At 38.6% G+C, this 26,421-nt stretch overlaps 2 protein-coding genes across 2 annotated transcripts in view; one reads left to right on the top strand and one right to left on the bottom strand.

Moving 5' to 3' along the window:
* The first annotated feature begins 11,573 nt into the window (after positions 1-11,573).
* Positions 11,574-19,391, top strand: EIF4A3 (eukaryotic translation initiation factor 4A3). The gene is made up of 12 exons (XM_072409448.1): positions 11,574-11,850; positions 14,541-14,613; positions 14,995-15,061; positions 15,597-15,659; positions 15,790-15,922; positions 16,024-16,104; positions 16,394-16,535; positions 17,912-18,050; positions 18,448-18,563; positions 18,676-18,783; positions 18,866-18,993; positions 19,192-19,391. Exons 1-12 carry the CDS (start codon positions 11,670-11,672, stop codon positions 19,206-19,208), a joined length of 1,248 nt encoding a protein of 415 aa, XP_072265549.1. The 5' UTR covers positions 11,574-11,669; the 3' UTR covers positions 19,209-19,391.
* A 2,940-nt stretch (positions 19,392-22,331) lies between these two features.
* ATL2 (atlastin GTPase 2) overlaps positions 22,332-26,421 on the bottom strand; it is a gene marked incomplete in the record, with an annotated part of 38,342 nt that continues 34,252 nt past the window's right edge. Inside the window, 2 exon segments of the mRNA XM_072409449.1 lie at positions 22,332-24,053; positions 25,120-25,134. Coding sequence (XP_072265550.1) covers positions 23,946-24,053; positions 25,120-25,134 — 123 coding nt within the window.

The raw sequence follows: 26,421 nt of genomic DNA on the forward strand, positions 1-26,421 counted from the left end.
TTTTTGTGCTCTAAGCTGCTTTAAAAAATGCATTAGAGTAACATGCAGTAAAATGTACCATACATTAACGTACATAAGAGGGTGTGTTATAGTGCATTTGTTTATTCATTTATTTATTTGTTATTATTTATTTATAGCACCCCAATGCTACAATAATACATTGCATCATAATGCACATTGGGTTGACTTAAGGTCTGCTGCCTGCCAATACAAACTAAATAAAAATAATCTGGCTGTCCAAATGCAGCACACCTAGTTGTGCAGTAACAAATATTAATACAAGAGCCTAATATATAGTGGAATGTGGGATTTATTTGATGAGAGGAAAAAAACTATATACTCAGTTTTACACTAGGGTTTTGTGAGTTAGGACATAAAATTCATCTTCAATTTTAAAAAATAAAACCTCAGATGGATAAAAACGCATTACAAATTACGAGTGGTCTGATTTATTAAAGCTCTCTAGGCTTGGAGAAGGTAGACTATCATGGGGGAAATTTGGTGATCCAGTAAAACTTAAGACAATTAAAAAAATCTGTTGTGTGCTGTGTTACACCTGACGTTAAAGCTAAATAAATGTAGAACCTACACCAGATGTATTTTTAAAACATTCTTTTTTTACAGTATAAGAAAAATGAACATTACTTCAGTAAACAAATGATGTTCTATTGTCATCACATTGAAATCTCTCTATCTTTCATAGTACAGAATTTTAATAAATCAGGTTCAATGGCCCTATTATTATTATTATTATTATTTTATTCTTTTTTAAAATTAAAGCTCTCCAAGGCTGGAAAAGATTAAATTAGTGAAGCTGGGTGATCCAGCAAACATGGAATGGATCTGGTACAGCAATGAAAACATTTGCTAACAAATATCAAGTGACGTTTAGGAGATCCATTCCAGGTTTTCTGGATCACCAGCTTCACTGATGATAGTGTATCCTCTCCAGCCTTGGAGAGCTTTAATAAATCACACCCAATATGAAGGTTAACACATCTGTGGATTAAGACATTTTCAATGGTTTAAGAGTGCATTTTGATGTGCTGTTGTTTATGTGCATTGCCTGCTATTTTAACAGTGTATTGAGATACCATTTAAAAAAAAAGTTTCTATCCAACCACAGGTTGGGGGAAAGTATTTACTAAGCAATATTCCTTGGAAGATAAAATGTTTATATATTCTTAACAAGCAGTGAAAGTTATAACACAAAACATTTCTCTTTCTGACTGTAAAAATATGGATACTGAGGTGAATGTGGAGTTTGTTTTATTATTTGTTCAGAAAAATTGAAATGTTGTGTGAATAATCTAGGCAATGGGTTCACTTTAACTGCAGCAGAAAAAAAGTTATGACACCCATTTGTCTGTGCTGTGTAGAAGGGCTTAGAAGAAAACCCCTGTGTACATATTTCAGCTGTGTATTTATTGTGCTGTACATATGAAGCCAATTGAAATTACCTGTACATAAAATTGTAGTTTTAGGATACCATACAAAAAAACACAATTACATATTTCATTTATTTTATTGGAAGAAAAAGTTCAGTGAATGTTCACAAAAAGTTTTCATTTTTCTGTATTACAACAATTTGAGAAGAAGAAAACAAAAACTTTTCAAAAATACCAGGGATTTTAAAGGCATACAAATAATTTACTGAGAACAAAGCAACTTAAAAAAAAAAAAAGCAAAACCATTCACATATTTAATTCAATCTATATACAAAAGAAAAGAAAAAACATCCACACAAGAAAATAGTGCATATTAAAAAACATCAATCAGCTTGTATGCTCAATTTATCACATATGTTCTAAAACAGGCCACACAGCAGACTTTTTACTTGTACAATTGTGGTACCATGTGCACTGTTGTACCACACCAGTGCGAACAAAGCCAGATACAATGCACATTAATTTGCATGGGGTGACATATTGCAGGACCCCACAAATAAATGAAGAAGCTTTAATTAATTTTGTATTCATAATTCATTAAATTTACAAAACATTCACTTTTACTGTAACCATGTTTTTCACTGAGTTCTACACATCAGATTTTCCACCAAGAGAAGGACCCACAGCCTGTGGGACCCTATGATCCTACCCATGTACTCAGGGCTTCACAGGAGGTAAACTCTACCCACAGCCTTGAGCACTGATTGGCAACCACTGCTGCCATTTGCTTGTAGATCCTGCCTGCTTTCTGTCTGTTTATATTACATGGCTAAGATGCAGCTGGTATCTGTCCAATATGCGTGCAACTGTAATGTGCTGACACATTGGGCCTGATTTAGAAAAGCTCTCCAGGGGTGGAGAGGATACACTTTCATTAGTATTTCTGAGTAATATGGCAAACCTGGAATGGATTTCTCAAAGTCAAAAGCTATTTGTTATTAAATGTTTCCAATCATGGACCAGATCCATTCCAGGTTTTTTGGATCACTCAGGTTCACTGATAAAAGTGTATCCTCCCCAATCTTAGACAGCTTTATTCAGGCATGTCCATAGTCTGGACCGGGGGCCAAATGTGGCATATGTTCAGATTTCCACCGGCCCGGAGCCTCTGTCATAAAACCAATAATATCCAGCCCGCCAGCACTGTGGACCACAGTATAAAATACACGTGTATAAAAAAGCTATTTTATAATTCATTAAAGTTGATCAACCGCTTTGCAATTATCGGCCTGCTACTCGGCGGGGATAATCGTCAGGACAGGAATCCCCTATGTCATGATAGTGACCCGCACGGACCACACCCACTCTGATTCTGAGAACTTGCTCTTCATGGAGCTCTCACTGACTTCGGCCTCTGTGCACAGGGAATCCCTCACATGACCCTGAGTATGTGCTGAAGGTCATTTTCACCTCACCAAATCTGGCCCTCTTTTCAAAATGTTTGGACTCTCCTGGCTTTAATAAATCTGGCTTATTGAGTTTGTTTTCTCTTCTGCCTGGTGCCCAACATTTAGCTGGTTTCATGTGAGCAACACTGCTTTAGAGCGTATTTATAAATAATTTGGCATGAGATTTGCTCAATATTCTATTTTCAACCAAAATGTAATTTTTCACATTAATCAGAAAAAAATTGGTATCAAGCATGATTTGCTTATGTGATCATTTTTATCAAACAGCCAACATCTGTTTTTATGGAAAAGTTATTCACTGTACCATTCTTTGTTTAGTAAATGTGATTTGTTCTCAAATTCACCCAACATTCATACATTTTTACCTAGCTGAAGCTGTGGATGTTTAGCTTAAAGAGAGTGCTGGACCCGTGTTTTAAATACATAACACTCCCAAAATTGGAATTTAGAAGATAACTATAGGCAATGGTGTCTGTGGGAAACCTTCACACCTAAAACTGTGCCAATGATAGCAACTTCTCTGGTGCTCAAACACTGTTTGAACAGTAAAGAAAGGGGAATCCTTGCTCCCCAAACTATGACATGCCAGTATTAGAGCAGACAGAGTAGAAAATCTTTCTAAATTCCTGCACCCTGCCAAGACAAACATTAATTTAGAAAAAGAAAAAAGTATTGTGTTTGGTGTTTTTACAACTTTGTCTTGCATGCACCAGTTGGGATGGAATGACCACCTACTAGCCCTCCATGAAAAGCAGGTAAGTAGAACACAAACCTCTCTTGCTAGCACCTCCACCTGGGCACCATAGAGCTTAGTTCTGGTTAATATTGGGTTAGGTTACATTGGAGGGCCCATGTCTTTTTTGGGAGAAACTCTCTCAAAACACCCCTCCCCCTTGTGCTCATGGTAGCTGGTCTCATAAGGAAAATTTAAACTTTAATTCTTCTCGTTTTTTTTTTTTTTTTTTTTTTTTTTTGGGGGGGGGGGGGGGGGGGGGGTAGAGGAGAAGAAGGAGTGGGTGGTAGGTCTAAAGTAGTAGAAGCTATGCCAGGACCACTGGGATTGGTGGGTAGCCAATCACTAGTCATTTAGCAATCAAAATCAATGATATGCTGTAGTAAGAAAAAAATGGGGGCAGTTGATACAACAGCAAAAGTAGCACGAACACCAGAGGGCAAAGTGCAGGCTCCTAATTTAGTTAATGTATTCTCCATCAACAAAAACTCAGAAGCATGCTGCAGATAATTGGCGTAATCCACTGGGGCTGGAGAAGTAATTAAAGATCCAAGCCTGGTTCATTCTGATAAGGTTAGGTGGATGGCATAGGCTGTGGATAGATGAATTTGCCTTTCAATTTCCCCTTTCACCAGTTGCCCCAAACACTTTCCATATGACATTTGCAGCAGGACAGTCAAGCCATTTAGTGAATGCTGTGGCCATGTATCCATCTTGGATACCTAATAGTTTATTGGGCCCTTAAGTTTAAAGGTATCAAAACTGTTGCCAACATACCCATTGACCATTATGGCCCAGATTGTCTGTGGGTGGTATCTGTGGATAGACCTGAATGCTGCTTCCATAAAAAAATGTGCAGCCTCTCTGTTAGAAAATGTCTCCTGTATGGACGTATCACACAATAGTAGAGGAGATATATCGTGGTGGGAAGTAGTGAGGGTTTAGGATACAGAAGAAGATGACTAGGCAAAATTTAAAATGATGGGTTCTGAGTGCTTTTTAAATGAGCAGAAAGTGGGAGCAAGCCGAATTGGACAAGGAAGACCATTCCAGAAAGTTGGGGCAGCTTTAGAAAAGTCAATGTTGTGTTTGACAATGTAGAAGCAGTGTCCCTAGATAATGAAAATAATAAGGAGGCAGAGATGTAGAAAGATGATAAGGAGGTAGTTAAGGTGTGCAAGGTTGATAAATCTCATAAAACCTTTGATGGTACCACAAATGGAGTTTTTCTCCTTGCAGAGTGCTGCCTATCTATTACTAGATTCACCCAGTGTCTTAAAAAAGATAAGTACCACCCCTACCTTCACTTTCCGGCTCAAGTATGCACGGCCAGAATCACCCTGTTATTGTCAGCATAACAAGGACACATGGCTTTTTGTGAAAAATAGTAGGAACTTCTTATGTTGTACTGAGGGGTAGCACAAACCTAAGCAGCAGCACTTGTGCCATACCCATGTTACTGGGCATTTGAATAATTTGGATTGTAGTTTTTCTGTGCATTCCAAAGGTTTTAGGATAGAAGGTTGTCTTCTATACAATTAATGCAACTACTTGGAAATCAATGTTAGGGGGTTAGGGTGATTCCACTTCCAGGCTGCATTTGACATTTGTGGCGCGGTTCATTGTGCCCATTATCATTACTGCAGAGAGATAGGGTTAAGGTTATATTTATTCTTCTACAAATTGTTGCATCCCTCACAATATAGGCAGCAGACAGTGTATAGCTACTGTAATGTCTCCATCCACTCCCTCCTCTTCTTTCAAGTCTCCTATTAGCAGTCCCTGGATAAAACACTGAAATATTTTGCTGCAGACTACTTAAGAGAGTATGTTGGATTTGGGATCGGCGGAAGTGGAAGAAGCCTATTCATATCTTACTGGAAATTGGCTGTTCTGTGTCTCAGAGGAAGAAGTGATTTTGGATAACTATTTTTTGGGTCATCCATTTTACTAAAGCACTAAACTCCACCAGGGTCAGTTCAGTGTGTGGCCTGCTGTGCACCAAATGTGATTTAATGTAGGAAGTACAGTAGGCCACACAATGTACATTAGCAAGCTACATGACTGGATTGGATACCCGGACCTCATTGAGAAATTTTTTAGGCAGAGTAAATGAGATTTCAAGCACTCTGCTTCAAACTCTACCTCACTTATCTAGCAATAGAATAGCAGGGAGGTGTCTTCTGGAAGGCCTTTTTCAGCAGTCTTTCATTCACTATGTATCTAAAGAAAGAACTATTAAAATCCACATAGAGTGAAAAATGAAAAACCCTGGTTATTTTCTGCTACCTATATTCTATGAGCAAGCTGTTCCCCTTACTATCTATCAAGGAGACACAACAGGACTTAAGTACATTTCTCCAAAGTGAGGGTAAAGCACCTCACAGTTGTCATCAAAACCAATTTTTCCATTGCTAGATTTTGTCCCATACATTTTGTGTTTTCCATCTTTTACATAATGTTAAGCTCCCTTGTAGGGACACAGGGGTACACCTCTTCCAAACTGTATACAAAATAAACACAAGACTTAAACAAAGAAAAAGAGGTGACAAAGAATACTCATGGAAACTGCACTGATAATAATATTATACAGTATTTATATAGCACCATCATATTACACGCTGTACAAAGTCCATAGCCGTGTCACTAACTATCCTTCAAAGGAGCTCACAATCAAATGTCCCTCTCATAGTCATATGTGGATAATGTAGTCTAAGGTCAATTTAGGAGGAAGCCAATTAACCTAACTGCATGTTTTTGGGATGTGGGAGTACCTGAGGAAACCCACACAGACACAAGGAGAACCTGCAAACTCCATGCAAATAGTGTCTTGGCTGGGATTCAAACCTAGGACCTAGCGCTGCAAAGGCCAGAGTGCTAACCCCTGAGCCACCATGCTGCCCATAATAATATTTGTCTAAATGCAGCCAGAAAGAACAAGACTGCAGACATCTCCACCCAATGGGAGGTCTAGGTGGAATGCCAAGAGAGTAAAGCAGTGGTCCCCAACCTTTTGGAGCTCATGGACCACTAAATGCACGGACTCCAGATCACGTGTGCACAGGGAGCCGTGTGCCACTCAAAGGGTAGGAAACTTCCCCCAGAGTGACGTCATGATGCCAGAACCCATTCACTCTCCCATCGCAGGCTCAGATCTGCTTGCTAAACATCCTGGGGGGACAGTAGTGCAGGGCTGTGGACGCAACCCGCCCACCTCCCTGAGCCTGCAATCTGTACGGGGAACATGGTCCGTGGCTCTGGCCGGTGCGCCCTCCCCCCAAGCAGGGTCCTACTCCTGACCCCGCTGGGAGGTACACCGGCCAGAGCCCTGGCCCACCTGTCAGACAGAAGGGACCCCTGGTGTAAAGGATCACACACAGCGGGTAAACTTCCACCTCTGCTTCTGTCAGTCTTCTTTAGGTAGTAGCCCTAAATGCATTAGTGGCATCGTTACATCAAAAAAGAGTGCTGCTATTGTTGAAGAAACCTGCTGGGTATGATGGACATAAAATCTCCAGCCCTTTTAAATAGGAGTCTATCTTTCTTGTCTTCTAGGAGTCTTTTTTAGGCATACAGTATCTCAGAACTTGGCAGTGTAAAGCTACGTACACACTTCCAATTATTATCATTGTTAAACGAACGACGAACGATCCTGCACGATATCTACGAACGATCGTATAGCACCGATCCTGCACATACAGATAACGACACGATCGTTCGTAGATATTGTACACACAATAGATATGATCGTTTGAGCGATAGAGGGAGTGACGTGCACGACAGGAAGTGAACGAACGTTCGTTCGTCACGCATGCTCAGACCATGGACGATCAACGAACGATCGTACACACGAACGATGGTCAACGATCGTCGTCCAATCCGATCCGCCGGTCCGGTCGTTCGTTTCCAACGACTTTCCTCGTTCGTCGGCGTCGTTGGTTACTTTTTTTACGAACGATTTTTGCCCAATCGATCGTTCGTCGTTCATTCGTCGTTCATTTTGAACGATAAAAATTGGAAGTGTGTACGCAGCTTAACTGCCCCAAACTACCCCAGGAGGTGGAGCAGTCACCTGAACAGCCAGGGGATGTCAAAACCTACTAAAGTAGTGCAGTACCCTTACATTAAAAGGGAAAACCAAATTTGAGCATATGATGTATAAAGTATAGGAGTTGATGGGAGATCTAAATATATAAGAAGGGGGAAAGGAGCGGCTTTTGAGCAGGTGGTAAAACATAACACAGAAATTACATGTATTTTGGTATTGATATTAAGCTTAAAAAAGTTACAAATATACACAGAGCACATGTAAAAATATCTGTGTAATACGTAGATCTCCTGTCTCGGATAATAGGTTTCATCAAATTAACTAAACACACATTATGTATTTATGTGTTTGGCTATAATGTATACATCAGGTTTGTTGTCACCCACCCATGTATACATGTATAGTTGCATGGTATATTGTATTATACTTACTACATCAATAGATGTCACAAAAAAGGATAGTGTTACACATATCAAACACTTCAGAAACAAAAACAATTGCGAAAGGCAAAGGGAAAAAAAATATTTAGAGATATGGCTGAAAACTAATGAATTTGTTAAGTCTTGGATACTTGTGTGACTACAGAGTGAAAAGTGCAACCAAAATACCTGCAGAAAATACTTACTATCCTGGTGGTTTGTGATTTGAAATGCTACTGTAAAGCAAGATCCCCACATGCATTCAATCAGTCAGTGTTGAATACTTGCAGTGGATGGGGAGCTGCACCTCAATAATATTTATTTATATATGTAGAAACACAGCCACAAAGGTAAATATTCTGCTTCTTTCTATATTTTCTATATTTTTATTTTTCTATATTCTGCTTTCTTTCTGTATTGCTAATTGATCTTATATTGTCCCATAGCCCCCAACGTCGGGCGACCGCTGTACACATGTCAGAATCTTACCCAAGGTGAGTACCCCTTGTATCATTACCATATCTGCTCACAGTACATTAGTGTGGTCACCCTTGCAGATAGTCTAAAAGATTATTTATGTCACTTAAACTGACCTGAGAGGCGCATATTGCTCAATCAACCCCTAGCAACTTCTGAAGGAACCCTGGTTGGGAAACACTGTATTATAGTTTTATTATTATTAATAAACAGCATTTATATAGAGCAAACATATTACACAGTGCTGTACATTAAATACAGATATATATAATAGATTGTTTTTTTTTTAATAATTAAACTTTTTGCAGCCCATTGGACCACATCCACCATCTGACAGTGTGCACTGCTGTCCTTTTAAGTGTTGGGAACTATGAATATGCTTGAAACAATATAGCATCTTGATCAGGGTTTTAGTGGCACAGATTGCGGTGGTAAGGACAGAAGGTGAGGGCTTCCCCTTTAAAAAAAAGGAATTTAGGGGGAAAAAAACAAGTTGAATTAAATTTTTTTATATAATGTTATCTTCCCTTTAATAATAATTTTAGTGATAGGTCCACTTTAATGTGGTAAATCTAACAATGGGAGGTGAGTGTAAACATAACAGGAAAGCTGTAGTCACTTAATTTTAGGCTATTTTAAACTCCTTTCCTGTTCTTTCTTTAGGAAGATAGTAAAAGTCCATTCTGGTTACTATTGGGAAACAATAACCATGTTTATGCATTGTAAAATAGATAAAAAAAAACATATACCCAACATTGGTGAGATGTTGGAGGATTGCACCTTGTTTTGACCCTCAACCATAATATTGAAATAAATCCAGGATTCTCTGCACATCCCACCGCCTTTGCTGCTATTTTAGGATTTCCTTTACCAGAGCAAATAACAGTACATACTCAAAAGGATCATTCATTTTATTTTCAATGTCAGTCTCATAAATTCCTGAGGAAGCAGATTTGCTGAAGGCCTTGGCCTGTTAATACTGGGATTACATTGTTTGTATAATAAAAGTGAAAATGATATGTATAATGTATAATATTAGTGAAAATGAAAAGCTATATCTCATGTTTTTATTGTTTAAATAATTTTTAAAATGTTTTACTGTAGAGAATTTGGTATGATGTGGATTAAAGTAGGAGGTGCCTTAGATCAGCGGTCACCAACCTTTCGGACTCCACTAAATTCATAATTTTAAATCCTGTGGACCATTAATTTGAATTTTTTTAAAAAGATAAATACATTTGTAAAATACTGATCTTCCTAATGGTGCCTGACAAGGACTGTGGAGGCTCTGATTCATTGATCAGCTCATGGTTAGGTGAAGTATTACTATTGTTACTATTATCATTAGTTGCATTATCTTTGGTATGACTAAAGAAATGCAAAATATTTGTTTGATTTTTCTCACTCATTCTGTGTTTATTCCATTTGAATCTAAGACCAAACAAGAAATGATAGTTATCAAAGTCAAACTATTAGATGCCAATAAATATAACAGTTAAATAAAACACACAGTTAAGTTCATACTTAGGCTAGGTACACACGTGCAAAAATTGTCGTTAAACGAATGACTAACGACAGGTCAACGATTATGAACAATTATTTTAAACGATTGTATTGTGCACAATTCTGTACATGCTGTAACGATACAATCGTTCAAATATAATCTAACAATAATGTACACACGCTAGATACGATCGTTTAGCAGGAAGTGACATGTAGAGGAGAAAGTGTACCGCAGAACCATCCACGATCACTGAACGACCGTACACACAATAGATTGCGAACAATCATCGCCCAATCAGATCCGCTGGGATGGTAGTTCATTTCCAATGACAATCCTCGTTCACCGGCCTTGTTGTGCACTTTTTTTGTTAACGACTATCATACGAACGGTCGTTAGTCGTTCGTTTCCAACGATAACTATTGCATGTGTGTACGCAGCTTTACCCAAAAGAGCATCTGAGAAATAAACAAATAAAATAAAACAATCGGATGATAATAAATGGTATTTGCAGAGCAGGGTGACTGTTGTAATGGTGGAAACAATACTGAAGTGTATGGCTGGGAATGGTTGCCTCATACACTTTAAAGCGTACCTAAACTCAGAATTTTCACTTTACATAAAAGAGTAGACAACCCTTTTATGTTAAGTAAAAATTCTGTGTGATTGTTTTTTTTATAAGTGCAAGACCCTTTTCTTTTAAAAAAAAAAAAAGGGTGCAGCACTGCCCCCTAATTCTCAATTGCCTAGGCATTCGAGAATGAATGGGAGCACAAAGCCTCCCGGTATACCTAAGTCACCCATCCCAGGAGGCTCTGGGTGCTCTTTCTGCGCATGCCCGAGCAACTTGGGCATGCACAAAAGGAGCCCTTTCGAGGAAAACAAAAGCCGATCTCACGCATGTGCAGTGAGATCAGTAAGAAGCGGAAAAGATAATGGCACCTAGAGTGTCGGCCGAAAGACAGATACCGGGACACCGTGGGACCTGACAGAGGAGACCTCCAGTCCAGACCATCAACTGTGCTGTGAGTTTGAAAAATGTAAGTGGATTTTTTTTTGTTTTGGCCGTTTTTTAGTTAAGTTCCTCTTTAAGATTACACTGACATCGTGCTACGCCTCCCTTATTTTGGTATAGTTTGTGAATTTAGTACAAAATAAAGGCGAAAATTGTCTTTCAGAATATAAGAATTTGTTAAAATATTATTTTTGTTTTAATAAAAAACATGAAAAAACAAATAATGTCCATATTTTTCTTGCTGACCACCAGTTGGCAACCACTGCCTTGGAGGGTCTGGTTATAATTATTGAGATTTGGCACCAGTACACCATAATCACATTAAACAGACACATTTAATTGGTATTAAATTTATTTATGAAGAGAAAACATAGTTTAAAAAATTCACTTCAGATATTTGCCGCCTAAACTGCATTTATTACTTTCACACATAACAATAACAGAGGGCGCTGTGACGTCACACTGGTCTCGCGTTGTTTCAGGAAGCGTGGTTACTTAACTCGCTGACGAGTATCCGGCTTTGTGTATCGCGGTGGCTGCTGGGTAGAGGAAGAGGTCTGAGGCGGGCCGAGCTTATTCGCACGTTTCTATCTTAGTGCTGTCGGGTCTGTGTGGAGAAATGGCGAGCGCTGCAGCAGCGGTAACCGGTGGGGTGACCAGCGGGTCCGGGAGAAAGAGGCTCCTGAGGGATGAAGACATGACTAAGATAGAATTCGAGACCAGCGAGGAGGTGGATGTGACTCCAACCTTCGACACCATGGGGCTGCGGGAGGACTTGCTGCGGGGCATCTATGCTTATGGTAAGGGGGCCCGGGGGTACTAGGCCCGGAAGGCTGTAGTTGTATGCATGGTGGCTGTGTAACTTATATAGGCTTTTACTTGATAAAAATGTAAAATATCAGTGAGTGCTGACTGCCGGTACATGGAGCCATTCACTCCTCTACTGTGTGTGTGTGTGTGTGTGTGTGTGTGTGTGTGAGAGAGCAGAGCCGGCTCTCCTATTGTTGGCTGATATTCCTGAGAAGCCCCGGACAGATTTAAAGATTATAGATCACCATTTGTTTGTATCTCCCGATCTTCCTGTGTTCTTCTCATTCTGCTCCTAAGCCGCATACACACCTGTGATAATTGTTGTTGGAAAGGATCTATAACGATCTGTTCCAGCGACTAAGGACTACACGATGCATGGATGAGCGCTGTACATACAGCACCATTCTGCTCTATGGAGAGGGGAGAGTGATGGAGCGGCACCTCGCTGCGCGCTCCCTCCCTTCGGTTCCATTAGGATCGTCCTTGGATCCACCAGGACGGTCGTTCGGAGAACGAGAGAACCGTTGGCGAAAACCATTGGATGTGTGTACGTAGCTTTAGAAATCATTACAATCGGATGAAACTTTTGTACCCTGTAGATCAGGGGTGCCTACACTTTTTTTGGCTCGCCAGCTACTTTTAAAATGACCAAATCAAAATGATCTACCAACAAAAAAAGGTTAACATATATTTAAATATATATACCGAATATACTTTATAATAAAATATATATTGTTTACCTTGCATAACAGCATGAACATGTTTGGCACAATACAATTCTGTAACTTTTGGCCATTACCTTACCCTGATGACGTCTTAAACTGAATAGAACCAGCCAAAGTTGCATAGTCCGGACAGTAATTGCTGGTAGCCAAATGATCATCAGTCATGGTGGAACAGTATTTGGACTTTATAACTCCCGTACACGGTAAAGTTTATTTTGGAAGGCATTGCCTTTGCGATCTGCTCGTAGATTGTGATCCTGATGTTGGGCACCCCTGCTGTAGATGATCTGGCAGTGATCTATGTTGGGAGGCATCCTCCAAGGTTTTTTTTAGATGTGATTGTTCTAAGAACTCCATCAATGTGTAGATGGTGATTTTTAAAGTGTAAGTAAACCCAAAACAATCAAATCACACTTACCTTCAATCCCACAGAGCAGTCAGTCATTTGGTATTTTGTTTTCATTGGGTCCCGCTATCCGTCTTCGTCCCAGTGCCGCCATCTTCTCCTTGCTGCTCCCGCATTCTTCTTCCTATGTCACCCGATCTCGCACTGTGCAAGATCGAGAGACGAAGATTGGGAAAGAACTTGCCAATCTCACTGTGAATGCATGAGATCGGCAATTTTCTCACTATTGATGAAAGGGCTCCTTCTGCGCATGCCCAAGATGAACAGGCTTGCGCAGAAGGAGCAGCCAAGAGCCTCCCGGGAGGCTTTGGGCTTCCATTCATTCTCGATCACCTAGGCGATCAAGAATTGAGGGGGTGCTGCTGCACCCTTTTTTAAAAAACAGAATTTTTACTATAAAAGGGTTGTCTACGCTTTTATGTAAAGTGAAAATTCTGAGTTTAGCTACACTTTAATTTGTATTTGAGTTGTGATGGTTTGCTTAAATAGGGGTTGCAAATGACACACAGACAGTGACACAAGCGGAGAGGCCCCTGCCCCGAAGAGCTTAAAAAGCTGCTATCCTTATTGTCCAAACCTTGTATTGCACAGGTAACTGATGAAGATTCCCCTATTTCCTGGAGGCTGTAAGCAGTCAAGTCACCCTTTCCATGGTACCTGAATCTTAGATGTAGTACCCTAATCCATTATTGGGGGTCTGTGAGTTTCTAAAGTAAAAAAAAATGTGATCAAGGTGTCCTCTCTAGTGGAAAATACATTCTTTGTTTTTTAAGGAGTTGGGTTGTACACTCACAAGTTAATGTGAGTATACAACCTGTGTTTGTGTGGAGCGGCACCCTGCTGCACACTCTCCCCTTCACTTCCATTAGGATCGTTCCTTGCTTGGACGACAGGCGCTGTGCACACGCCAGATTCTCGTCCCATATCCGCCCTGAGCCGATTATCGGGCCAGAACCATTGCAAGTGTATACGTAGCCTTTCTTTTCGGGCTCTGCAGAGGTTACCCTTCAAGGTTGGTCGCCTCAGGATGTAGTCTAGTCCAGCGGTCTCTAACTGGTGGTCCGCAAGAAAATTCGGGGGGGGGGGGATTCTTTATGGTCCGGATTCTGTTCATTTAGTCTTTAGGTCCGAAAAGGTGGGCGACCACTGGTCTACATTTCAGTACTCTGCAGCCACTCAGATTTACTAGATTACTTTGCTTGAAATTTTGCCGATTCTAAACTTTTCTCACGTCTTCTATAGTTTAGAACTTCCTTATACAATCGCCCTATTGATGGTTTGCCTTCTGTGTACATAAATAATGTACACTAGGCCAGTGCTCCAGTAGTTTAATTATACTCTATAAAATCACATATTAAATGTTATGATATGTATTGTGGTGCTATATCTCTCTTGATGTATATCAGTACTAAGAGAGGATGACAAAGTCATAAATACCAATTTGTAATCATAAGCTTTTTGGGGCATCCTGTAAAGTTTCTCATTTGTTGAGATATGTTGAAAAATAGTTTTTCATCTTCATATTGACAATGCTAATAATTTCTTTTAGGGTTTGAGAAACCATCAGCTATCCAACAAAGAGCAATCAAGCAGATTATTAAAGGAAGAGATGTAATAGCACAGTAAGTAATAAGGATTTTTTGCACTTCTATGTAAATATATATTTATAGACCTGGGGAGAAGTTTGTTGTGTTAAGGGTTTTATTGCCATTGGCTTAAAATATCCCCAATGATGATGAAAAATACACAGGATAATTGCAAATATTGTTGGCTAACCTTCTTTTTTCATGGAAGTATTCACTTCTTCCCATATTGGCAAGGGTGCCTGTGTAAATCCAGAAATTAGTAATTCTGGATGTATTTTGTCTAATTTGGACTTCTTGCTCCCTTATTCTGAAAAAAATACCTATTTGCTTGGTTGCATTATCTGCCCTTTCCTATAATGGTTTTAATTTACCTTGACTGAATGTTTCTTTTTTTTTTCTTTCTTTTCTTTCTTGCAGGTCTCAGTCTGGTACCGGTAAAACAGCAACATTTTGTGTGTCTGTTCTACAATGTTTGGATATTCAGGTAAATATACTATTTGACCTATGTTTTAATGATATTATGACTTATCTTTTACCCGTATATTACTAGTACCATTTCTTTAACCTTTTTATGCAAAGCTCACCCAAGCATGTTACGGGAATAAAAAAAGCATACAAACCATCTAAGCGAAGATTTTTATTTGTGTATGCAATTATTACTATTTTCATAGTTGCATTGGTATTTTATAGAAATCTCTTTTCACAAGTTGGTCTGTGTGGGATTGTCATATGTAATTCTATAAAATGTCATATTTGCTATTTGTTCCAGTTCATTAGAGTTTAACTGTGACAATTTTGCACAGAACCCACTCTCTTCTTACACTGGTATAGCTGGATAAAACACGGGGCAAACAATGAAAATACTTTCCTCCTTCCTGCCAGCAGAATTAATAATCCTGTTCATTTGCAATATAGACCTAGATTATTTGGCTATTGTAACAAAAGCTTAAAACAGCCTTTACTTTAAAAGTGCCTGGTTTTATTTATGATTGAATGTACATGTTTTGTTTTTCTTCTAGGTTCGTGAAACACAGGCTTTAATCTTGGCACCAACCAGAGAATTGGCAGGACAGATCCAGAAGGTAGGAGTTTATTAGCATTATACAAAATATTCTTGAACCTGTGATTTTTCTTTTTGCGATAAATAGCTTCTACACTTGCACACAATCAATCAATATGGCCCATATAATTTAATTTGCTTGCTTGTCACAGGTGCTTCTTGCTTTGGGAGATTACATGAATGTGCAGTGTCATGCGTGTATTGGAGGGACCAATGTTGGTGAAGATATCCGAAAGCTAGATTATGGGCAGCATGTTGTTGCTGGAACACCTGGACGTGTTTTTGGTAAGTTGATGGTAAAAAAAGATTAACATTTGGGCATAAATCTCTAAGCTCTGTCTCTTTTATATAGCTGGTATGTTAATGTTCATTGTTGTTGTGCACAGATATGATTCGCCGAAGAAGTTTAAGAACACGTGCCATAAAAATGCTCGTTTTGGATGAAGCTGATGAGATGCTTAATAAAGGTAAGCTTTAAGCAGACATCTTTTCTAAAGCTATTCTCTTGAATGTTTAATTAAAGGGATACAAAAACAACCTTTAATAGTACTGCTCTGTGATATGTATGATTTGCTGTCCATGTGTTAAAAATAAGTTCCTAGTATTATATATTATATAGTATACAGTAAATTTACTGTAAATTGTAAACCCAACCAGATTGAAATCGATATTTTACTTTTGAATGCTTGGTCCCCCTTGATTTTTTTTTTCACCATTTTTATTCCTTTATCAACATCTGGTATGTTTGTCTTGCAGGTTTCAAGGAACAGATTTATGATGTATATAGGTACCTACCTCCCGCCACTCAGGTTGTCCTAATCAGCGCCACTTTGCCACATGAGATCCTGGAAATGACCAACAAGTTCATGACTGATCCCATCCGTATCCTAGTGAAACGGTAAATACGCTTTCCTAAAAACTTTGTCTCTCTGGTTATTTTTCCAGATCCTTTTACATAAGTAGAATGTATTTCAGCAAGCATTTCTAAGTTGTAGCAAGTTTAAATAGCATTCTCAAAGCCCTTAAATGGAAACGGTCACAATTTGATTTATGCAAAAATTTGGTATTTTTCTTTACAATATCATGAAAAAAATCTTTTTTTTTTTTTTTTTTTGTCCTTTATGTACTTCAGTTTTCTTTGTGTGAGATGGATATAAAAGATTAACCATAGTCTAATAATTGCTGCTTTACCTGACCTCATAATTTAGGTTTGCATAGCTACATAGTACAACTTATCTTGTGCTTGAGGTAAAATTTCCTTTTCTTCAAAATGATGGTAGTTATCGTGGAAGTATGCAGAAAAGGCCTTATGAGTTGTTGCAGATCAGCGATTCATCAAAGTATTCAAGTTTGTAGGTCAGCATTGCAGATGGACAACTAGAATTCTCACTAAGGGTCCACAATAGCAGTATGAAGTACAATAATGTCTGATTTGTTGTTTCATATTAATCTGTGAAATCTAGTTGCACATTTGACCTTGCAAGGGTACCTGAAGTTTATGGCTCTATTCATAAATTATTCCCGTCAATTTGCTGCAGATTTGTTCATATTTTCGCTTACTAGCATTTTCTATTGTCAACTGCATTTTTGAGATTGGCCACTAGATGGCAGAACGCGTCATTACTTTTAATAGGAACTAAAGAGATACAGGTAGACCTCACATATGAGAGGTACGGGTTACAGACGAAAAGGACTGTAGGTTTGTTCATAGGTTGAATTTGTATGGAACTCAGAACAGGTACGTTATTTTAATAAATGCAGCAAGGACACATGTTTCTCTCAATATATTAGGCAGTGTGGTGTCAGTTACTGTATAGAAATCCTCACTGTAAATTAATCACAAACAAAGCAAAAAAAAAAAAAATTCTTTATAGAGCCTAGACTTTCAGACATTCATTAACTTCTGGAGCAAGCAGTGCGTTGATATGCAAAAAAGAAATGACATGAGGCTGCAGAAAGAGCTCATCCTCCTAAGATCACCACAACCTCAGTTGTGTTTAGCAAAAGATTTCTTCAAGTTATGCAAAGGCCAAGTCTCCGTTCTGCACACAGCGGGGGACGCCACATTGATATCTAGGAGGCGTCCGTATGTCAGATGTCCTTAACCCGGGGGCTACCTGTACAACTATATGTCAGGAAATTTTAGATATATTGACTGGGGAATAACTTGGTAAATAACACCAGGGTTCTATTTTTAATTCGTTCTGTAAGTATTGACAAATTTGCTTTCAGACTTTACAACTCCAATATTGTAATATCTTTATTCCTTTTCAGTGATGAGTTGACATTGGAAGGAATTAAGCAGTTTTTCGTGGCGGTGGAAAGAGAAGAATGGAAGTTTGACACTTTGTGTGATTTGTACGACACACTTACAATCACACAGGCTGTGATCTTCTGCAATACAAAAAGAAAGGTTTGTAGAAAATTATTTTGTGCGCTTTTAATATTTATCACATTGTGGAGAAATAAAAGCTGAAAATCAACGATATGCTAACAAGAAAACAGCAAAAACCCATTATTTTTTTTTCCTCTACCTAATCTATGCTTTAGATGAAATAGCCCTATTCCCTCACTTTTGAAACTGACGTGAACTTGCCCACCCCCCGACTTTACATTAAATTTGCTTAGATTCAGGCACTGAGCGCTGACACTCACCATTTATTGCCTGTGCCTTTGTAGTACATTCCCATTCGCTTTATTTGGGCTGCGTCTATTGTTGGAAAGCAACCCATAGATTGGTCACTTTTTATTATTTGTGTAGGAAAATGTTCTTGTAAAGTTTTGATGTTCTTTATGCTCTTTGTATTTAGGTGGATTGGTTGACTGAGAAAATGAGAGAGGCCAATTTTACAGTGTCTTCAATGCATGGTGACATGCCACAGAAAGAGCGAGAATCCATTATGAAAGAATTCCGATCGGGTGCCAGGTTTGTATTACAGAATTTTTTATTATCCTTTTTGCTGTGTTTTGTATTGGAAACATTCATTAAACTTGTGTACGCTCTGGAAAATTACATTTTATCTATTTTTATGTTTTAGTCGAGTTCTGATTTCCACTGATGTGTGGGCCAGAGGACTGGATGTGCCACAGGTTTCCCTGATTATTAACTATGACCTCCCCAACAACAGAGAATTGTATATCCACAGGTAGGTTTTTTGTGTAGTTTCTGCATGTTGTTTGTCTTAGTCTGGGAGCACGTTTTTAACAGTTTGTCTTCTTTAATTTCAGGATTGGTCGTTCAGGACGTTATGGCAGAAAAGGTGTGGCCATTAACTTTGTAAAGAATGATGACATTCGTATCTTGAGAGACATTGAGCAGTACTACTCTACTCAGATTGATGAAATGCCCATGAATGGTACGTATATACGTTATGCATTGATTTTATATTTTAAGTGTAATAAAAACATTTTATTAACTATCGATAACTTTATTAGTAAACATACTTGCAAGTATCTGTAAAGACAGTAATTGGTTGCCTCGCATAGCACAGAATACACGTTTCGCATGTTATGTTTGACAAATATGTGTAAGTTACTCTGCCTTCTTTCAACAGTTGCTGATCTCATTTAAAGAGTGATGATTCCATGGAGGCCTGGACAGCCCTGTCGGACATTACATTTTACTTTGAGTTTGGTTTATTTTGTAGACGATGGTTTTTATTGTGACCCTTCTATTTTTATTTAACTCCTACTATAAAGCCGAATATTGTAAATATTGTATTTGGTGATTTTTCAATAAATACAAATCTCCAAACTTTGGTGTATTGAGACTTTAAAGAGTGTGCATATATCATTGAAAGGCTTTAAAAATAAATAATTCACTACTGTTACTATGAAAATTTTTTGTTAAATTAAAAACTAGAGAACAACTTTTACTATAGTACAATGAGTTGTGTGCACCTTTTTTAGTTACCCGTTCCCCCTCGGTGTATAACCTACTTACAATCCACTCCTAGAAATGTCCCTTTTTTTTTTTTCTCTGAACCTTATGCCTGGCAGAGCTTCTTCCCTAAGAGGGACTTTGGCTTTGGTGCCAGACATGATACCCCTGCATGTCATGCCAGTGGCATAGACCAGGCCCTCACTTTTCCCAGAACTGTATCAGGACGCTGGCAACATTCCCATGGATTGTGAGGCTCTGGGGTCATAACTTTGATGCTACTGTTACCAGGTCACAACTATGTAAATGGGTCTGGATGGTGCAAGAAAGTGACCAAGTGGTGCTCCAGTGTGTTGGGTATCATGGGAAGGCTTCTCAAATGACTTGAGGGGAGACACAGGCTTATTGTAAGACTTTAAAGGTCAAAATGCAGCATTGTAAAGCACTGGCTCCACAGGTTTCTAGGGATTGTTTTTAAATGTTGGGTCCCCCTTTATCAATTGATGATAAAGTGAAGATGACAAAGTGTGGTTGGTCTTGTGGTAGGTGGGGGTCTTTTTATTATATCATATCTTACAGGGCTGTCTCATATAACTGGTAATTCAGTAACTGCAACACAAAACTTCCTAACTCATGGAAGAAGCATTCTGTGGCAGCAATTTATAGACATTTGTGTGTTAAGACCCTTTCATGAAGGTGTAACTGGCTAAATGTAAAATCTAAAATGAGAATTCATACATACCATAGACTCATTCTAAGCCATACTGGAGAACTGCCCCTCCACTCCCAGGCCACACTAACCTAAGGTCACCATTTAAATCAAATATGCCACTTGGCCCTCCTTGTAGAAGAAAATTCGGAAGAATCTTCAGATATGGAAGAAACTTCTTAAGATCTAAAATACTGCAAAAAAGATTCTGAAACCGTAATTGTGACTGAAGGAATGGATAAGTGACTGAAATCTATATATGAAATAGAACACACCTAATCAGTTTAAGATTGTCTTTATGGAAGGCTGGAATATTTAGTTAATATTTATGGAGCATCTTCAATCTCAGCAAGGTCAGCCCTGCTGCTGGACTACATTATAGAACCTTCCTCTTCCCAACAAAACCTACTTTTTTTGCATTCTTTGTGATGTTGGCAAACCCGTTACTAAGAGGAATTATGCACAAAAGAAGAAAACTTATCAGTCCAGCAAGGCTGACAACACTGCTTGGAATTTGTGTGTAGCAGAGGAAGTTCATTGAAGGAAGTTAGGAGATTGTTCCGATATAAAATTTTAGTCCACACAATATTTCTATTTGACAACTCACAGCAGTAGAAGTATTTTGTAAAGAGGAGTGGAGTGGCTATGCTTCCTTAAGAAAATCCAGCTTTAGGAGATCATTCCTAAATTTGTCACCATAACGGTGCAGAGAATATCTTCTAGTGCTGGTAACTGGTGGGATTTTAACTCACTTTGGGGAGGCTTTCTTTTATGAATCTTGGACAGGAAGTAGGGAAATCTCCCCAGTATGAACACACAGCAATTTATACTGGATGGAGCTTTTACCCTACTTTAAGTAATATAACACCACTCTACTGTTTCAGTCTGAATACTGCAAGAGCAGCAAAACATTGTTAAATCGGATCTTTCACTGAGATGTCAGCTCCCATTTCTGACAAAAAAAAAAAAACAAAATACCTGGTTGATGTTCTGATGCCCTGCCTTTTAATACATTCTAAACCATTAACCCCCAGAATAAGTATGTAATGTATCTCAAGTGTGCAAGCAGCTCATTGCCACATATCTGCATGCTTATTTTATATGTGTGACTGACACTACTAAAGCCAAAAGAGGTTTCATATGCAGATAATTCGTATTGTTTAGAAGTTTAGTTTAGCAATGACAGCTTCTTATGGGATGGTTGACAGTGCTAGACTCATTGCCATGTGGAAAGCATTGGAGCGCTGATGCTGGTCCAATTGTAGTACAGAATTTGCACATTAGGATTGATTCTACACAGTGTCATTCCATTGGGAGTTGGTGGTCAGGCCACATACTGAAGGAATTAAACACTGCATATTAATACCTTCAACCGACCAGAGGTTGCTGGGGGTTCCTCGAGCAGTAAGAAATTTGTAACTCTTTTTTTGGCTATCTTGCCATCCTCACACTGACCACCACATACTGTGAACTGAAGACCTGAAAGTTATTTTAAGGGTTCCCCCGTTTTAAAAAGGTTGAGAAACCCCGATGTAGGGGATCATACTCACTGCTGCTGACATTTCATTGCTAAAGGCTCATTGCGTGGTTCTCATGCGGAAACGTATATATTTAAGGAATGCTGACTACCACAACATACACCTAAATGCTTGGTTAGAATAAAAAGTGTTGTATACTCTGGACTTCCCTCCCTGATATGTTGTGATATCCATTATATACGACAGCTGACTTCGCTCGATATGGTATGTCAATTTGAACTTTATTTTGTATGCTCCATACTCTGAACTTCTCTCTATATACTGTGTTGTTACATTCAGCTCTTTACCCTGTGTGTTGAAATATGTCACATTCTCCAGACTGCTTCAATGTAATCTACCATCCACTTCTCTCTCCACACTGTGCTGGAGTTTATGTTTCATATCACTGATCTGCACAGTATTTATACAGTAATAGAGAATGGGCACAAACTTCTGCAACTGCACAATGGAAACATATGTCTAGTTTACACTTGAGAAACCAATTGTTTTCTAAAATTTTTACAATTTATTATTGAAACATTTTTGTTATAATAAACCACTTTACTCAAAAGAGGAAAAGACCATTGCTTGTTTTGCCATATATACAACAGATTTTAATTATACTGAAAATAAATTACAGGAAACAGCTTTAAATTTTAAACAGGACAAATAGATTCACAACAAAAATGCTCATTTTCTTCTCCACCCCTTGGGCTGAGACAGCAGTGCTCAAGGCAGGTAAATATCACAAATATATCAAAACTTCAGATTGGTTGATGCATTCACACACTTACATGAGCCACAAACGGTCCCCGAGCAGGGACTCCACTTAGCCTACCACAGAACCGGGATTTGGCATAGACTACAAAAAACTTGATACAAAATTGGTATTTATATTATTTATATATCATATACATGCCCTATCTGATCTTGTATAGAAAATAACTAAATGCTGTACAGATGATCTTAGCTTCTAAAGCTGTAGGCTATGTTTCTGGATGGATTGTGCCCCAACCACCCCCAATAAAATTAACGGCATACAGTATATACATGAAGGCTAAACGGATAGGGGGAGCAAAATCCACTGCCCCATCTCCCCTGATATGCCCCTATGTTATGGCAGGTTCTTAGATTAAAAAAAAAAAAAAAAAAAAGGCATTTGTCAAAAAAAAAAAAAAAGTTCCTTGGTATCAAGCCATGACTGCATGTATACTGTATGTGAAAAGGGAACGTTTACCAAAGGCAGTGAATTCATCAGGAGATTGCTTTATAACCCAATCTATGATAAACATCCTAACTATCATGGAATATAAATATTAAAATTTATACATTGACACTACATTCATTCTTTAAAAAGAGCATCATTTATGTTGAACAGGGAGGGAAAACGGATATGAACGTAGCTAAGATGTGTTAATCGTTTCATATCAAGTGCAGAAGCACCGCCAGTGCACTGACCAATTGTTGCCACTAGGGGGCAGAGCAGCACCCATGACTGCTAAAAAGAAAGACCTAAGTAGCTAATCCACAGGGAGAAAAGAAGAGTGGCAGCATTTCAATGAATCAGTTTCTATTTCCATCTAACTGTAAACTTTGGTTTGTTGAGTTTATCTTTAGAGTTGTCATTGTACAAAACAAGCATTGGCTAGGGAAGGATGCGTTTGGAGAAATGGATTGTCAATCTGTCTTTAGCCGGGCAGCTTGAGTCACTTGTTCTGTAAGACCTGCCTTGATTGAGTTTGTCACACTTTGTCTTATGTTATCTTCCATGAAGTTATCACTTAGTGGCTTCAACACCTGGTATAACCAAAAAAAATGCAATAAAAGAAAAAAAAAAGATGAAAAATAAAACATAAGGCATAAAACAAACATGCAATGTAAACAAAGGAAAATAAACTAAAAAATAAAAATGAAGATATGATAGAACTTGTGCTCCTAAAACAACCTCTCACCCTGTAAATTTGGTTGTGGATAATAAATGAATAGTACATATAGCATATTTCCATACGCCAAGGGCAGGGAACCGGTGACTCTCCAGCTGGCAAAGCATGCTGAGAATGATCAGCTGGAGGCACACTGGTTTCCAGACACAGCCCTTTAAGAACTCAGGAACTTGTAATAAGCTTGTTACACCAGCTTTTCATAACTGTCCCAGGATTAAAAAACAAAATGTGAGAAGCAAAGAAAAGAGGAATGTACGCTTTAATTTTTCTTCTTGTTATTGTTTGATGACTTTCTGTGTCTTTGTTTGAAGGTGAAAGCTTGGCGAGGAAGTCGACGTTTACAAACTTCATAGAGTTTGGAAAAGACCTGGAACATGAAGTGGTTAATTAGATACAGAAAGCCCATAGAGGAGGATAAAGGGGGAATGAGGAGGCACAGCTCAGTTCTGAAAGGAATCATCTCTGATTGGCTGTGGTCTAATAATTTACGCCACCGTTTATGCTGTAAATTATAGGACAGAAGCAGTCTCATCTGAATTCACTTTTTTTTTTTAAAGATATTAGTAACATACAATAGTAGAGTGTAAGTAAAGTATAGTATAGATTACCTGCCATGAGGGCTGCTATTTTAAAGAGAACCTGTATACAGAATATTGTTATAAATATGCTTTGGGGATAATTATTACCCATACCGGTTATCCCTTGAAGGGTTCAGTTTTCTCTAATTCTTGCATTATTAAGGTCTCACTGTCCCTAATCCACTTCCTGCCATTTCACAGAGATACACAAGCAATAAAATATAGATTTGCAATAGCAATGATGCTTTGCAAATTTAGGCTAATACAGATTCACTTGGTTGTGTACTGGCACTTGTCCTCATAATCCAGGCACTAATCTTCTTCCGCTGCTTTGCATGAACTCAGTGGAAGTAAGAGCACTGCTCACTCCAGAATCAATGTCACAAAATGATAATTGGCACAATTGGTAAGAGATAAAGGTAACGGATATACTATAAAATGGCGGTATGATTCATGAATAATTTCTTCTGTTGCTTAGATGTAGCACCACATCAATATAAATTAAGCTCTGCTCTCTTAGGTCTGAGCAAAACTGTTGCCAGCACCATGAGAAATCTACCTGACTGTTCTGGCTTTAGGGGCTGATGTTTAAAATGTTTTCACAAATGAGGCATAGCTGTATTTGCTTGATAAATCTCACCCTAACGTGGAACACAGCTATCTAAAACCGTTAGCTGAACCATTTTACTGGTTTGTGGCTTGTTCACCAGCCAACTGCCAATCGGAGATCTTCTACAAAGCAGATGGTTAAATGTACCAAATGTGGCACCCATAGGACCTCCAGCATGAGAACATTATACTGCATATGCCATTCAGTCCTGAGCTATGCCCTGCAGAATGATGACAGCACCTTACCTTCTTGGGACTCCTCTGTGAAGCAGAGTGAAAAGAGAAAGGTAAGAAAAAAATTGTTATGTGATTAGCAACGTGAGAACAACATTAGTAGGAAAAGTAGAGAGATTAGAAGGGAAATATACAAAACTCCCTTCTCCCATGCTGAATGAGCTGCTGTACCATACTTACCCTAATTATATAGAAACAGAGAAATTGTAATAGAACAGAAATGGATAAACGTTTTTCTCTGAAAATATTGCCAGCTAGAAGCACAGAACACCCAATATTTGCATTTTACATTGATTCAAAGACGGCAGATCAAAGCTACGTTTTCCAGTAAAAAGGGCACTTTGAACTTTTTTTGTTTTCAGGATGTGTGTAAGAATAATTATATAAAATAATATTTTATTAAGAGCAAGAAGCTAAACAGAATTTATGTGAACAGGTCTACCTGCTAATGGATTTGTAATTCTTTAGTCAGTAATGCTGAACACAGACTTCTGCTAAGGCTGCTAATTGGACGATGAAGGAACAGCTGAACACAGATGAGGTCAACCATGTGCTCCTTAGAGATGTTTACCATCCTTTAGCATAGGCTAATAGTCCAATTCTTACACACATACTAGTTGTATTTAAAATAAATACAAATCATTTGCCTTGAGTCCTTTAAAAGACACATTAGGCCTAGTACCAATAGGTTATATATTGCTGTCTGCAAAGAGATAGAGACTGAAGGGCAAAAAACCTGTAGGCCATCCTAAAAATAACCCCCTCTTAATAGCATGCATTAGGTCCATTTCAAACTTAGTTGAATGGTTAGCAGCTCCTGGGTGCCGCTATATGCAGCCATGTGCAGTTTTTCAGAGTCATTGGCATTGTTTGATATACGCTTTGTCATGCGGATGAGTTATCTTGCTCCAGAGGAAGAAATGAGAGTGCAAGGCCAGAAGTAACATGTCCCTTCCAGGGGGGACAGGGGCAACACAAACGCTTGCACCAAGTGGTTCGAACCCGCTCACATGCAGTTGAATTGGAGTTTAGACCAAAATTCTGTAAGGAGATCTTAGTGGGTTTTTTCATGTTTTACTCAGTACAGGTTTGCTCTAAGCTGGCCATATAGGAATATATTTATCTATACCGAGTAAGGAGACCGCAAAACAAACCCCTACTGAAGAGAACATACAGAGAAAAGTCACACAGAAATGTTACATACTAAAAAAATATGCTCCTTCTAAATGTGTTATACCAAGAGGTTTATGACTTTTCTCTTGTACAGAAAACTACTGCCGGGGGACCCTCAAATTCAGGCATTTTCAACCATAC

This window comes from Pyxicephalus adspersus, chromosome 4, assembly GCF_032062135.1.
Source record: "Pyxicephalus adspersus chromosome 4, UCB_Pads_2.0, whole genome shotgun sequence".
NCBI classification, from domain to species: Eukaryota; Metazoa; Chordata; class Amphibia; order Anura; family Pyxicephalidae; genus Pyxicephalus; species Pyxicephalus adspersus.